We start from the raw sequence: 16860 nt of genomic DNA on the forward strand, positions 1-16860 counted from the left end.
TATTTCCACACCAAAATCCAAATAAATCAGCACATCTTAAAAAAATTAAACCAGCAGCCTCCGATGATTGTTTGCCCACTCAATCTCAGTTTACTAGATTTGTATAATAATAACCTTGCATGTTTCCCTTCTACGCGGAGTCGAAATTTTCCTCCAATTTAGCCTCGATGGGCTTCAGATTGCCTTGTCAGAAAGGACTATAACGAAAGACTGTGCGCACCACTTCCTTATCGCTACCAGTAAATTACCTCAGGATCAGATACAGGCTGCCAACTCGCAGAAACTCCACTCAGCAGACACAGAGAGAGAGAAAGAGGGAGGGGAAGATAGAAAGGAGAGAGGGCGGGAAGAAAAAAGTGTCAAGACATGACAAGAGCAGGAGAGTAGCCCCATGGAGACTGATTTCAGCTGCTCTCAAAGGCCATCTGATGTTATCTAAAGATCATCTACAGTCACCTACACTCACCTTTTTACACTCCACCCAGCAGCTGGAGTCAAGCACCTGTCAATCAAAACGTTCATAACCTGCGGCCACAACAAAACGCCTTTGTCTTTGCGGTGTAATTAACAGAGGGGGTGATTCTAACTTTGACAAAATAATGTTAGGGAGAGACACGAAGGCAAAGATCTCCTGCAACAGTTTGTAAAACACGTGATCAGACGTTTCAGTTTTAAGGAATGCTGTAGTGACCATGCACTGGTGTTCCCAAAGAGGCAGACGACTCGGTCATTTGTAATTTGTCACTTTGAAATGTGTTATTAGTCACATTACGTGAGACTTTCATGAGCATCAAAGAAGCAAAACCCAAAATGATCTTTTTTGCTGTCGATGTTTTTGCCACTTTTGATCAAGAATTTATTTAAGTAATGATTAACAGAAGAAAAAAAATATTTCAGCTCTAATGTTGTGTGTACAAACAGGATAAATATGTGACATTTAAAAAAGCATATCTAACAGAAAGTCTAACAGAAATGATTTCTTTATTTTTTGGTTGCTAACAGAAGCAGAGTATCACAACTCAAAATCTGTAATATTCTTTATTTTATGTTTTTTTGTAGTTTCACCTCTGCACAAAACCACAGAGAATTTTAAATTGAACAATCAAGATTTGATCCAAGTGCAGATTTTCAAAATTAATTCAAGAGGTTTTTATAAATTATAGCCCTCTGTTTTGTACAGTCCCCCTTTCTCAGGGGCTCAAAAGCACTTAGGCAATTGACTGACAGCAGTTTCGTGGAAAAGCGAGACTTGTTCATTCTTATTTCATGACAAAAAAATTAAGTGTTGAATTTTAGAGCTTTCACTATAATTTTAAAACTGAGGCCCAAGGAGATGTCAGGGCAAGTCTGACAAACCAGAGAGCTCCTAACAATCTATTTCCACGGTTAAGAAAAATAGCTTCACAACATCTAACCAAGCCAAGAACACTCTCGAGGAGGCAGGTATCATTGTCAAGGTCTGGTCAAGAGTAGAAACACAAAGGTTACACTGGATACACTCAGGAACAGAAAGGCCAAGTTCGACTTTTCCGGAAAACATCTTAAAGAGAGTTTGCATGGATGAAACCAAGATGAACTTGTACCAGAACGATGGAAAGGATAAAGTATGGAGAGCATGATCTGAAACATAACACATTACCTGTCAAACATCATGGAGGCAGCGTTATGTCATGAGCATGTGTAGCTATCAGTGGAACCTGGTCACTAGTGTTTATTGATGATGTGAGCGCTGCTAGAAGCAGCAGGATGAACTGTGAAGGGTACAGGGTTTTACCTTCTGCTCAGATTCAGCCAAATGCTAGAAATGCTAGAGGTTCATAGTACAAATGGAAAATGACCCAAAGCAAACTGCAAAAGTGAGCCAAGAGTTTCATGAGCTAAAGAAATGGGGAATTCTTCAATGGCCAAGTCAGCAGAGCATGCCTTTCAGTTACTGAACACAAACCTGAACGCAGAGACCCACAAGCAAGTAGGAGGTATCTGTGTTAAAGGCTGCTTCTTAAAGAAGCAAACAGCATTTGGTGATGTCCACAGGCTCAGACTTCAAGCACTGACTGTAAATGAATCTCATCCAAGTATAAAAAACAATCCTTACATCTAAAATCACCTAAGTTTGAACCTGTAAAAACAGGGGACTCTGCACAGACACAGCTAAACAGTTAATGTCTTAAACGTCTCAAATTAAAGCTACATTCACATCTTCATCATTTAATTTGAAGGAAGCAAAACTACAAAAATTGTCTTTGTCCAAAAAGCAATGGATTCATTTCATTTGACTCCTCAACAGGGAAAATGACTATATTCATCTAATCATTTAAATAATTTTTCATCACACATATCAGTTCTTTGAATTCAGCTGAAGTGTGTTATTATACTGTTTTTAAGTAAATATATTTGTTTAAATGAGTATGACATATAAAAATAACCACTGCGTGCTATGACACCATAGTGTAGCGGTTTACACATCTTCTTAACAAACCAAAGATCCACCGTTAGATCCCGGGAGGAGACAGAAATCCCTCGGGGGGTTCCATCAGGAAACGCATCCAGCATAAAAATCTGCCAGATCAAATATGCAGAGCTACCTGCTGCAGCGAGCCCAAAGCAGCTTCCTTTATCAGATCCAGTTACAGTTCACATGCATTTCACGCCAGCAAATATGCTGGTATTTTTTACATGAAATGGACTGCTTTTAAAAACACTTCTCATTAAATAAATCCTTAAAACTTTAGGACTTTGTTTAGGAAAAAAATAAAATAAAACTCCAGGGAGGATGATTTAAAACACATGCACTCCTTTCATGGTGCTTTTCAGGGGTTCATCTGTCTGACAGAGCATCATTTCCAACTTATTTTCATAATTTATATCTTTCACATGACCCCTGACTTTTGGCATGCTTCTCAACTAAAAAACAAAACAGAAAACAAAACTTTTGACCAATCCATAACAATTAAGCAGCCAGGGTGATTAATGCATCGATATTAATTCGATTCAATTAGCTCTGCTAGCAGGCGACTTTACTGAAAAGTTGCAGGGATTTTTCCACTGGTGACCACTATCATATCAGCCGACTCCTCCTGACAGTTCAGGTGATATATTAAAAAAAGTGGCCTCAGAGACTTGTCACTTTTGTAGCTTTGGGGTGTGAAGGTATGATTAAACTCGCAGCAGAGTCATCTGGATGCAGGCGGCGGTCTTTCACACGCGTCGAGGGACACTGTGGTACAGACGTGCCTCGACTCCTCTCTGCAGCATTGTGGGGAGCAGCTCCAGCGTGGTGGAACCGAGCAGATGGTGAACGTATGCGGCGCTCATGCATGCCATCATCACCTTCATTAGTTGAAGGTGACATGTGACATCATCGGGCCCGTGTGCATTATGGGGGCCAGAAAGAGTTGTTTGCTTCTTTTTCTTCTTTTCATTGCTGCGTGGTTCAAGGTTGTCGATGGGAGGTATTGTGAGTAATCACAAGGCGAGTGCGTGCACGCACACACACACTCGCACACACACGCACAGACTACATCTCGAGCCTCCCCCACTCTCACCTCCTCCCAGCATTAAGGTAAATAAGGGCTTCCAGCAGAGAGCCAATGAGCACGGGCCACTGAGCAGAGATGCATGTTTGTGTTGCCTTCCTCCCAGGACCCTGCTCGTTTATCTTGGCTGTCAGGTAAAGGGCAGACTCAGAGAAGGTGAAACTTTTTTTTTTTTTTTTTAATAAGGCCGGGCTTGGTTTCCATAGAAACTGCAGGACAACATTACAGGGACGATGATAAGAGAGCAAAGTCTGGTCTCAGGGCATCCCGCAGTGTGCCACATTGTTGCTGGAGACATTTGTGTTTACGTCAGAGAAATGAAAGAGCTATTTAGATTAATTTTCAGGTAGCCTCCAGACTCAGACCTTTTACTGCAGGAGGTGAGATTAATGAGAGCGTATTCACACCCAGCTTTCAGCTTAGGTCAGGAGCTAAGAGGGAGGTTTCCGCTTATAAAGAGGTGCTGAGTCTTCTGTGGGTACAAGCTCCCTGATAAAGGCAGAAAAAGGACCTCCAAAGACTGCCCTGCTGTTATTTTATTTATTTTTTTACTTCTATGATAAGGAAATGATACAGCTGGATTTGCCTTTTGAAGAATACCTGAAAGATATGAGGCTAAATTACTGACTGTAACTTTGAAAAAATAAATAAATAAAATAATGGGGGGAGAAAAAAAAAGGGCTCCATTCTAAAAATGTCAATATTGCAAATGAGAGCGACCCACGCAGTCAGAATATTCTCCCAGCTAAAAGAGCATAAAGAAGAAACAAATTGCACAGGTAATGAATACTTAATGACTACTACATTTTTCACTTTGTGGCAGTAAATGGGATGCATGTTTAGTTAACAAATGAGAAGGAAATCAAAGGAACAGAAGGTAGCACATGCACCGTCAAAAGCCTGCAGCCCAGAGATAAACCAAGACAATGATACAGAGATATGAGAGTCTTTTGTTTCCAGCCACAACCCTGCGAGAGAGAAAATTAAGTCTCTTCTGGAGCAGAAACTCAACATGGACATCGTCCACGAACCGCCATGAAGTAAATATGAAACGAGGCCCCCGTGATAAGGCAGCAAACACGTCTAATTCTTGTGCAGACATGCTCAGAGCCACTGCTGAAAGTGCCGAACTCACCATTAGGCTTTTTTGTCATGCATTCAATCGACAATACGACCATCTCAGTGACAGAATAAAAAACACACACACAGCTCTCTGCACACGAAACAAACACAGAAATATCGGGAGGTTTATTGTCAATGTCCACTGCTGAAATAGCTCTATTAAATTGTTTACTGGTTTGATTTTCACAACTATTCCCCGCTATGAGCTGCGATAACAGCTTTTGTTATCAAAACAATATTGCTGTGTCCTTGCGATTAAATCACGAAGCAGGACTTCTCCGTCAGCCTCTCCAGGTCTTTATAACGTTCTTTTACGACTAAACAAATAGATCAAAGGCAGGGCTTCTCTCACCGCTGCTCCTGTTTTACGAGCATTAACTTCACTTTTTTTTCCTACCAACTCTATGTTCCCTGTTTTTCAGCGGCCTGTGATTTATACCTGAGCTAAAGAGGAAGAGCGCTCCGCGGGGACCGACTCTGCGTTTGCTCGACGGTGGGCGGAGGAGGCCGAGAGATCGCGCGAGGGTTGAGGGTGTGCGCTCTGACAGCTCATCAGTGGACAATGAGGTCTTGGCTGTTAATGTCCTGCTACCTGGCATGCTGCAGGGCCGCAATCTGCTCCAGATGCTGGAGGCAGGCGTCCAACGTCTGGTGGCAGGGGAGGGCGGAATCAGTGCATGAGAGGCAAATGGGAGCAGAGTTGCTGAAAAATGAAAGGGACACGCAAACACGCGCGCACATACAACATGCGCCACCTGCCGCCAGTCAACTATAAATTTACAGTTTCTTTGGCGCGGTGGTCTCACTGGCAGTTACTGTAGCAACATCACTGATAATATCTGAGCACAAATAAATGAAATCTCTTTTCCAGGAGGCTGGATTGAAAAATTTATCTGTTCAGAGCAATCATGCATAATTCGAGAACAGGGAGGGTAAAGCAGACACACACACACACACACACACTCACAAGGATACAAGAGGGACTTATGAACTCAATTTAGGCAGCCAGACAGAGTTCTTGATTCTGTCACTTGGGATAATCGTCAGGATGTGGTACTCTGACCGAGCCCCCGCGTCTAAACCCAGGCAGGATATAAGGTCATGTTGGAGTGGAACTCTAGCCATGCAGCACCCAGACCTCAAGTGCTCCAGTGGTTTTGTGGTTATCTGCAGCAGCCAGCTGTCGCACAGAGGAGCTTTTCAAGAACGTCCCCTCTCCTCTTCCTCTGCGTCTCAGCTTTCTCCCACTCTCCCTCTCTGCCCTAATCAAAACCGTCCAATCAAGCCCGTCCATCTCTGTCCTTCTCCCGTGTTTTAACTTTGGGAAAGATGGGTAAGATGTGAATTCATGTTTGTTGCTAAATTTGAGCCTAACACAAGACACTAATACAGCTTCACAGTCTGTTGGTAGCTTCTGAGGTACTGGTGAGTCAGGATGTTTGGGGTTTTTTGTTTTTTAATCCAAGGTTTGAAGGGAAGCAGTTCTCTTACTTGCATGAAAGTGACTAAGAGGACAGCTATGCATAATATATTTGACAGCGCATGTTTAAAAGGTTATTCCTTCCTGTTCAAAATTAGGTCAGTCCATCGCTGCAAACGAACGGAGGAGGCGCTGAGACTCGATGTTCTGCAGCGTGTCTGTTTATCATTTAAATTTTGTTTTCTGTCTGTCACTGTCAGGGACAACATGGCTAAAAACCGCCGTTCTACGGCATACATCATCAGAACTGAGGAGCAGAGGAGTGATCAGCAACCTGGCATGGTCTTTTCTTTGGCATGGGTCTGGAACCCAAAGTGGGAGCTCCACCTACTGGCCAAAGCGAGGCAGAACTACCTTTAAAAAAAAAAAAGCAGGCCTGAAGCCGAAAGGTTTGGATTTACAACTGTGGTGACAGCTGAATGTGACACGACTGCTTCGCCGGCAGGTTTATTAATGGATGAAGAGCGGGCGTAGTGTGTGCACTGAACAAAGAGCCAGCTGTGGTATCATGTTTATTTGAGGCTGCACAGCTGGAGAGCTCTTTAATACATGCACATGTAGAATGACTTTGGCATAAGGTAATTATTTTCAAATCTTGTGTTTTGTTGGAGGGCTCGACACAGACCTGTTTTATGCAAAATAAATAAGAGTTGCAAGTATTTACTCTTGCTACTTTATCAAAACACAATATGAGGAAATGGGCAGAAGTTGCAGCTTTCTTTTTTTTTCTTGAAATTGATTCACACGATTGATCAAAGCCATCTAAAACAGACACAACCCTGAAGCAGCAATAGAGAAGCATTTCATGTTTTCTAGGCTATACAGCAAAATATATAGACAGTTTAGTTGGTACTGAACTTATGAGGGAAAACAGTTTCAAAACTTTTAATAAAAGACATTTAAATTAAGTTAACTGAGACTTTGGAAAGTAGCTTGTCAGAGATGGTGAAAAGTGGATTCTCTAAGTGCATCTCGATAACATTAGGGTATAATTATAATAAAAAATATAATAAAACAATACCTCCTAGTAGATGGGCCTATGGTATAACTTTGAAAATTTAGCTGATTGACCTTTGACCTGGGAATTCAATGTCTTCTGAGATCTTAAGCAGGTGCACCTGTGTTATGACTTTCAAAATCCTACATCACCTTGTTCCCGAGTGATTTTGTTCCTGAGATTTTCAGAAAACCTGACCTTTGACCTTGAGCTCAAGGTCACTGGGATTTGAACTCAGCCAAGTTTTTAAGTAGCTGCACCTATAGCATCAAGATGGAAATCCTAGATGATGTACTTCTTGAGATATTGAATTCACAAGATTTTCAGAAAACTTGACCTCTGACCCTGAGGTTGAGGTAACTGAGATTCAAATTCATTTGCGATTTTTAGTAGATGCCCCCGTGGTATGAATTTCAAAAATCCTGCAACATTGCCTTGTTTTCGAGCTAACACATCAATAAACTTGGGTCTCCACCCCACCTACCCGGCTGGGTGACAACAATCATCAGCCTTTTACAGCTGAGGGGTAAAAAGGTCAAGGGTACCCAGAGCTCTCTGGTTTCCCATTTGACTTCTTTAGTCCAAGTTCTACTGATCATACAGTCCATGTGGAAGGAAAGGAGAGATTGCATTTCCCAAAAATTAAGTCTCAAAATCATGATGTGATAAAAAAATATCTTAATAGCTGTTTTTTTTAATTTTGGGGATTTTGTAAACAACAAATGTAAGAGGATGTCTTAGTCACAGATATCTGCTGCGAGCACAGGAAGCCCCTGGAAACCTGGCCGCTGGCACCAAAGGCTAAGTCAGCAGACCAGCCGGCAGGTTTCCAGCGAGGCTGCTCGTTAGATGTTAGAGATTAACACAAACATCAAATGATTCCATCAGATTTTGCTCCACTTGGTGATTTCTATGATATAACCGCGACTTTGATTCTGATATAAAAGGGAGGGAAAAAAGCATTGCTCAGAGACACATGCAGCATGGGATTAAGGGTCACCAGCAGTCATTGCTGAAGAAGTTGGACAGTGCTCCCATATTTTAATATTCGGCGTATGTTGTCCCCTCATGGGAATTTTGCACTGAGGCTGAGACAATCCTCAAATGAGCTGCGTTCCCTGAGCAGGCTGGGATAAACTAAGCTCTTGATGCTTCTTCAGTGGATTCCCATTAGCAGAGCTTAAATGCTGTCATTTCATCTAAGCCAGGGCAAAAATCACCTGAGCTTTACATCTAGTTGGGAAATAGATGTGAAAATGAGCCAAAATTATAAGCAAACGATAAAGGAGGAAAACTGAAGTGAGCAGCGAGGACCTTCACATAAAGAATCAGTCAGTTCCTCTGCTCACAGAGCACACATTGAAGACTCCAGGGCTACAACTCCAGGGCTCTTATTACCATGTGATTAACCTCTTCAGGATTAACCGGGCAGCAAAGACACGGCAAAGGTCAAAGGTTAGCATTCAGACAGCCACTCCAGCATAAAAGGTGCCCTATTAAATGAAAGGCCACGCTGAAATCTGCCCGCCTGTCTTCAAGCATCTTTTTGTTACACACTGTGGCATTCATCCCGCTGTACTCATCACTACATGTTAAACTCCAACAGCATGCAAGGTCAGTTGCCTTATTACCGTAAAAATACCAAAAAAAAAAATAAAAAAAATGTTGTACTCAATTAGAAAAAAGCACTTTGAAAATATAAACACGCAGCTAAACACCTGGTGTGTGTTGGCAGCAGTGAGAAAGACTGCAGGTGGGGAGGAATTAAAGCGAGCCTACGCCGGAGGAGGTAATCATGAATAAAATATCACACTCTGGTACTTGTTGAGGCTTTCTAGCACTGCTATAACAGCTGGTTGTTTTCATTCGCTGGTAGGAATTGTAAGAATGGGAAAGTATTTACTACATAGCGATGGGAGCACCTGAGCCATGATGCCAATCAACAGGCTGATGAGTACTGAGCAGTCAATACTACTTTATTACACGAGTACTCAGTACTGACCACGAGTACTCAGTACTGAAATGAACATTAATAAGTTCAAACTCTGCATTTTACATGGTTGTGAAACCACTTAAAATCCTTAAACTGCCTCTGCGGTGGTTAATGGAACAGCAGATATCTTAATATTTGCCTCAAATAAATGGAGGTAAAAGAGCACCAGCTGAGGACTAGTGCTTGAAAACAGGACTTCAAAGAAAAGAAAAGAAAAGAAAAGAAAAGAAAAGAAAAGAAAAGAAAAGAAAAGAAAAGAAAAGAAAAGAAAAGAAAAGAGCCTTATAAATACAGGCATAGTAAAAGAAAGTACACCCCCGTCGGCTCTGAGGTTTTACATATCAGGACATTTTAAAAGATTATCCAGACTATATTAATGTTAGGTCATTAAAGCTGTGATGAACAACAACACATGACATACTACGCTCTTTTTATTCAGAGGTGGCTGTGGCTCAGGTGGTAGAGCGGGCCTTCTACCAGTCCATGTGTCGAAGTATCCTTGAACAAGATGCTGAGTCCAGATTTGTCCCCAGTGTGCCCATCAGAGTGCGAATTAATGTAAATGTTAGATAAACGCAATGTATGAAAGTGTGTGCGTGAATGAAAAAGCACTACTAGTGCTCAAACTGAGTGGAGGGTGTTCCATAAGGATTCGTCTATTTACAAAATCCAGAAGCTGAGAAAAGCTCATGATTCAGGATCCTGTAGAACCAGCTTTTGTAGTAACAACCTGAAGTAACTGTTTTCAGTCTCTCACATTGTTATGAAGAAATTCTGAAATTCTCTTCAAGTTCAGGTTTGCATTGAGGCTCAGCTCTCCTCTTCAACATTTAAATCAGATTGAGGTCTAGACTTTGACCACAGCAGCACGCTGATTCTTTACTTTAACTGATCCTGTTGTAGATTTGCTGATGTGGTTGGAATCATTGTACTCTTGCATTATGTTCACATGCTGCTTCTGCATTGGGGCTTAATTTTTACAAAACAACACAGTATAATATATCCAGTTCAAGTTCATCTGAGGTTGCAATGACCTCATTTTAAGGACCGGACTTTTGTCATGATAATATCTTGAAGCATAAAACCTTAACATTTAAAGAGGTTGAACAGCAGCTGACCGAAAAATGGTCAAAATTCTGCTTTAAACCTGGACAATAAAGACTACAAAGCATTCAGCGCCAGTTAAGAGACAGCTTGCATGAGAACATGTTATTACAGATCAAAGCAGCAAATTACGAGGCTGACTGCTCTGCAGGGATTGTAAATTGAATAAGTTTTTCTTATTCTTGTCATATTTACACATCCACGGCTAACACATTGCTTCTGTTCCACGCAGAGCCTCGCCGTGGGGTTGTAACAGGTGAACTTAGCTGTCACCAAAAGAAGAAGAGAAAAAATCTGTTTATTATCTATAACACAGATTAATTCCTCGTGCGATTTCTTTCCCTCCCAGCATGAGCGACAAACCGGGAGACAGAGAAAGAATGGGAGAACTAATTCCCCCTTGAAGCAAGGCCACGTCATCAACATGAGATAAAAGCGGCTTGTGTTTTTTCTTTTATGATCTTATCTGATTGTTCTTTATCTCTTTGTTTACCAGGGACCGTGATGAGGACGTACATTAAATCTCTCTTAAATCTCAGGCTCCTGTGTCATGTTTTTTGTGCTCAGCCTTTTTATTAAAAACGACAAAGCTTTGGTTGCCTTAGTCCTCCTTTAAGACCATAAAACAATCTGTGCCAGCACACACAAAGAGCTGTTATAAAAGGCATCCGTGCACAATCCAACGTACAGTTTCAGACACATAACACGCGCACACGAACACACACACGCGCGCACCAACTGCACTAATCGTTTAAGGTCTCAGAGGCCTCGATAAGCTTCTGTAAATCAGCCACCAGCCAGCAGTGAGTTTTATTCCCCTCTCTCTCAGTGGATGTTGGGTTATGACCCGTAGGCAGGAGGTTATTTATTGCTTTTGTCTCAGCTTGTGTTGACTCCCAGCCACTCATCTATGGTTCTAGGCTAATAGAAAGCAGCACAAGATTGCAGATCTGCAGGAAGGCTGCTAAGCTGCAGGGACTTCGCTCGATAGTCTCCTCGGAGCCCGGTCTCCCCCGATTCTTAATGTCTCTCAATCCTTCTGCTTTTGCAGTAATGGCAAAATCAAAATGAAGCGAAGCTGTGAGTGAACCTGAGGTGAAGGACTCCCTATCAATACGTGTTAGCGTGAAAGTGGAAGAAAGAAAGGAGGGTTAAACTGCAGAGGAACGCCCACAGACCATAAGCATTTCCCAGCGGCTGCTGCCAGACATGATAGACAGGCTGCAGTCTGCTGGCCTGCCTCTTTCTCCGGCACTTAAGAAACATCTCTATTCTCAGAGATGGCTGCACTCCATTGCGATGGAAACCCGAGGTGTTAAGGCAAAAAATAGCAGAAGATGAAAAGAGTAAATTGTCGACAGCAGAATGAAACTTAACCTTGATACTCCGTCTCCATAGTAATGCCACTTCTGATAAGCAGCACTGAGCTACTTTCTTAAGAACTCTGAATCTCTCCGTTTGCTGCGAACGTCCTTTTCCCCGCTCCTTCCCTCTTACCTTCACACGGCGCCGCGAAACAATCTCAACACAGCTGTCATCCTTTACAATAGACCGTCTAACCTGAACTGGCAACTCCAACCTCACTGTGGCTTGAAATACAGGCCCACCTGTCGTTTCAGCAGCCCTGACAGCAGCTGACAGTTAAGAGGAACAACCGCAGACTGAGAATATATGAAGGGGTCCTTGAGTGATGACAGCACGGGTAAGATCGAGAGCTGTGATGTAATGGAGACAAGGCCACTGACGGATACCGTGAAAGAGGCCAGGTTGTCTGCTCCAGCTCACAACCATTCATATCCAAGATCTATGTGTGCGGGCAGTAACAGCTAATAGATTAATTCTACAGTGGTGTCATGGTGTTTGTAGGGGGCAATATATACGGGCAGGGTCAGATGGTGCACAAACAGCCTATTCATGACAGGAAAGAAGGAAACCTTTGACCTCATGTAAAATGGGATTATACTTCATATTTCAACAATATTGCATCCGTCGTTTTAAACAGTTTAAAAACCCTATTTGGGCAAATTTAAATCAATCGGGGAGATAAGTTTATCTTTCCATCCACAGCTGATATTTTTAAATCATTACCTCAAAGTCCGCTTCAGTCCTTTTACACTCGAGCCTCTTTGATGCACACAAAATTCCCTCCAGTCTCTCAAAACAGTGACTCTTCAATCTGAATTTTGGGAAAGTTTCTGGAAGAGCAAGTAAAGGGACGGGTATACTGAGCAATCACACACACATTCATACAAGCACTTTTTCCTGTGTCTCAGCGCTTGGTCTAACATTTGCACACACACACTCGCACCGGGGGAAACTCAGATACGGTGACAGGCAGACTGCAGGGATCCACCGACCTTCCAGTTGGTGGGCGACCCGCTCTACCTCCTGAGCCACAGCCGCCACTGAACTCATGGATCGCTTTTGGGCTCAGACACTGCAGATTCTTCAACCGTAGACTAATGTTTGGGCTCTGTGTTGTAGCTAGAGGCCCAGCTGTCATCAGTGAGAACAACTGTTCATATGAAAGTTTGAAAGTTTGAAATATGACAGTTTGAAAGAGATCAATGTTTGGTCTCTGTAAAAGTTTGAAGTCCATGCTGAAATCCAGACTTGTAAGTGTCATAAAGTCATAAAAGGACAAATTTAAAGAGAGCAGTAAAGAGATGCACAAGAAGACAACCTTAAAGGGTTTTTTTTTTTTAAAGCAACCAAATCTTTGAACTACATTGTTGTTTTATTCTTGTCAGTTCATTTAACAGTTAGTCTTCCTTGCAGGCAGAATTCTCCACCCAGGGTGTCATGTTAGATTGCACGTATGGCTTCAAGTTTAGCTGAGACATCACAGATAGCGCCTGCATGTAGGTATGTTGGTCTCAGCTGGGTGAGACTAACATACTAGCAAGAAGATTGCAAAGAAACTTCTAGCAGACGAATGTCAAAGCAGCCTCCTCGAGTCAAACCGTGCATGTGCATGAATCTGCAGAGTGAAGCTAAAACATCACATCAAAAAGTGTCACTTCCTTCCAAACTGCTGTTAGCAGTTTTCTTTAAGTAAGCCTATCAACCAAAAACAAAACTGTTTTTCAATTCACATGCATCTTTTAGGCATTTGAAAATACCTGCAGTACCATTTCTAATATGAATTTGATGAATCCTTTTGTATCACTGAGTGTTGGCGTGTCTCCATCAGCATGATGTCAGAAATTAAACGATAAAATTATCAGTGACGGATTCTGACAGCATGCCCGCTGGCTAAATAAACTACAGATGGGAGACAAATTAAAAGAAACACCTGACTATCACATCAAATTTTGATGATTATCTCTCCAAAAACACCCTTGATCCCTCTAAATTAATTTCAGAGGCTTACAAAAAAAACGTCTTATCTAATGTGTCACACCGTCTGTATGCATCATTTACATCTTTAAAACAAACCTTTTAACGATTTCTGTTCCGTTCCAGCAGGACAGCGCGTCATTGGATGCGAGGTCGCTCGCACACAGCTGATCAGCCAGGCCGCCGTAGTAAGTGAGGTACAGACGCAGACTGCTTAGAAAATCCCTGCAAAAGCAGCAGCCACATGGAAGTGCGCAGCTGATTAACTTGTTCAATAAAGCGTTGTGCATTTTAATTGTGCATAAAAACCATTTAAAAAAGACGAAGAAGAAGTAGAATGGCACCATTTCTCCACATATCTGACATCTTCCTCCCACTTACTTTCTCCTGTTAGCGAGTGAGCCTCCCGGCGCTCTGACAGACGCTTTAAGAGGGATGGATTCTCTGCTGCTGCTGCTGTGCTGGATGCTGACCGACTGAGCAGGCTTCCTGCTTGGTGGGCCGCACAGTTTGTAAACCTATAACCCGATGAAACAGACAGAAATTAAACACTCTAAACGCTGAGGGAGAAACAAGCATTTAAAGAATTCGCTCGTTAAACTGTTCTGGCGCATAACAAATTGGCCTTAATTTATAGAGGTGAGTGGCACATGTTTATACTGAAGCCATTAGTGCAGCCAAGCCTATCATGTCCAATTTTTGAATCTACTGTATGTGCAGGGTTGTTGAGCAGCAGCAGCTTTAGTTGACCACTAGATGGAGCTGTGGTGCCTCAATTAGTTCTGCAAAGTTGGTGTGCTCAGAAGCAAGCACCCCGGGGCTTCCAGTTCCCAGCAAAAGCTGCCTGAATTGAGCTACACGTCAAAAGAAAAAAAGTGCCTCTAAAGATGTTCTCATAATATTGAAGGATTTGCAATTTCTGACCAAACAAACACTGATGTACCTGTGAGGAGTTATTTAATTTATTAAAGGTAATTTATCCTATTAAACCTAAATAATGTCTTCAAGACTTTTTCAAATTCCTTATTAATCTCCTCTTAATCTCAGACATTAACAGATCTACAGTGGACACCAGTTTTACCTCCTGCAGAACCTCAGCACAGTTTGAACTCTACTCATCTCAAACAACATTAAATCATTCGTCATGATCTAAACCTGTGCCGAGAGCCGCGGTCCATTTTCCTGAGCATGCCTGACAGCATCACGAACGAGCCTGTGAATTCCCAGAAGCACTTGCTCCAAATCCTGAGGTCCATGCATCCTTGCTGACAGGCCCTCCAGCGAGCGTACAAACTCCCTCCAGTGGATGTCAATCTCTGCCATGCTCGCCAAACACCCTCGCATCACGTTGATGCAGTAGCCCATGCAGGGCTTGGACTGGGTTAAGCCCTGTGGAGCAAAAATTACAGAGCGATCAGTGCTGACGATAAAAGAAGTTTCATTAATTCAGATCGATACGCTTGCTTCAGAGAGGTCCATCCGTACCTGGCAATGAGGGCAGTAGTGCATCTTAAGCAGGGCCCGTCTGCACTCGCGGCTTAGCTGTAAGTGGTCCGTGGTATTGATGACTTCGATTCCCAGGTGCAGCGCCTGAAGAAGAAGCTTCCCAGAGACCCCGGAGCGAGCAATCTGATCGGCCAGGTGACCGGGCACTCCGCCAAACGGTCTGACGCTGCGGCTTAATGACCTCACGCACTCGGCGTGGCCCAGCGATACGCCGCTGAGGCTCGGGCTGATGAGGTGATCGTAGACCAGAGGGAAGAGCGCGTCAAAGAAGCGCTGCACTAACTCATCGACGCTGAACTCAGAGCCCAGCAGGAAGAGGCTGATGTCAGTGAAGAGTTCCCGCACGGGACCCGCAGCCTGATCAGCCATGCTGTGGTACAAATCCTGGAAGAGGGTGGTGGTGTAATTCTCCGCCTGCCACAACAAGGCCTCGAAGGACTCTGTGAGATAGACAACAGGAGAAAGAAAAAATTCAAAACTTCATATTGCAGCACCTTTAATTTGAACTCTACACTAGGAGTAAAAGATGTGAAAGATACCTGCTATGTAACAGTCATCATCACGCCTTTATTGACATATACTGAGGTGTCAGAACTCATCATTAAGGAGGATGTCAAATATATAGAAAAGGGTTAAAGCCAACAAGAGCAGGATATTCAAAAGGAAAAGCCTAAAAATCCTCCAACAGAGCTTCTAATAATGGCTAAAACTGCTCTGGCATGAACAGAGCTACATACACAGTACAATACTCTTATAGAACTTCTGCTTCCATTAATACCAAATCAAGAGAAACAGAAAGGAAGACGAGTCTCTAGGGCTCCCAGCAGGGGCTGCAGCTCCCCGCGTCTTTCCAGAAAGAGCGAGGGGAGTACGTGCAGGGAAGCAATTTGTTCTCTAATCAAAAGTTGAGCTGACAAAGAAAAATGGCAAAGAAAGAGACTGGAACACACTGAAGTGGGGACTGCTGTGATACATAATGTGAGTGGAGCTTCCGTACATACGCAGTGTTTAACCAGTGAAGCGATTCAATTCATTTAATTCAATTCCTCTGTGAAAAAGGAAATTGCATCTATCCAACTTGCACACAAAAGGCACGTATATTCCAATTAAAACCATGTTTGACTCTTTGTTTCTTCTTTCCTGGCTGAACACGTAAAAAGTCGCACGTGAGCGTAAGATTTCCTGAACATGATGTGAGAACGCCTCTGCGTTTTCCCTACAAGACGGAATAATCCTAGCACAATAGGGCATGGTTCACAAGGGCAGTAAGCTGGCCTTTATCCCTTTGTCTCGGCTTATACCTGAGCCACGGCCTTTCTCACATCATGTGCTTGTCATGAGTTGTGAGGCAAAAGTAAGGGCGAACGCCTGGAGCTACCTAGAGGGGGGGGCCAAGAGTCTGAGAGTGAGCTTAGACTGTCCAATGCTGCATAATACGCACCGATGCAGAAAGATTGACCGAAGGCCCCCCTGGTGAGGGCGACTGCAGGGCGGACAGAGAGGGATCTGGCATGCCTACAGGCGCACCATCTCAAGAGGCAGCACTAAACACCGAGTCACCAGGAAAAGAGCGTGATCACAGGCCTTCTGTGATCTCGAGACTCAAAGATGTGTGTTTGTGTGTGAATGAGAAAAAGAAAGCCGCGCCTCCTACACAGCAAGTGCTCTGGTCAGAGAGCAACATGAAAAACAGGGAGAGAGCGTGTAAAAAAGACACACAAAAACGGCACAGACAAGAGCAGCAGCTGTTGGAGTGTAAGCTGTGTTTGTGCATGCATGCGTG

General features: G+C 43.1%; 1 protein-coding gene across 1 annotated transcript in view; it reads right to left on the reverse strand.

Moving 5' to 3' along the window:
- The window catches only part of gpc5a (glypican 5a), a 163732-nt gene that overhangs the window by 110041 nt on the left and 36831 nt on the right, over positions 1–16860 (reverse strand). The window contains exons 3-6 of the mRNA XM_005932695.3: positions 15057–15517; positions 14727–14960; positions 13953–14089; positions 13671–13796 (exon numbers count right to left, since the gene is read on the reverse strand). Coding sequence (XP_005932757.1) covers positions 13671–13796; positions 13953–14089; positions 14727–14960; positions 15057–15517 — 958 coding nt within the window. The remainder of the gene's footprint in view (positions 1–13670; positions 13797–13952; positions 14090–14726; positions 14961–15056; positions 15518–16860) is intronic.

The sequence above is a fragment of the Haplochromis burtoni genome, unplaced genomic scaffold, assembly GCF_018398535.1.
Source record: "Haplochromis burtoni strain Fernald_Lab_line unplaced genomic scaffold, NCSU_Asbu1 Contig_161, whole genome shotgun sequence".
Taxonomy (NCBI): Eukaryota; Metazoa; Chordata; class Actinopteri; order Cichliformes; family Cichlidae; genus Haplochromis; species Haplochromis burtoni.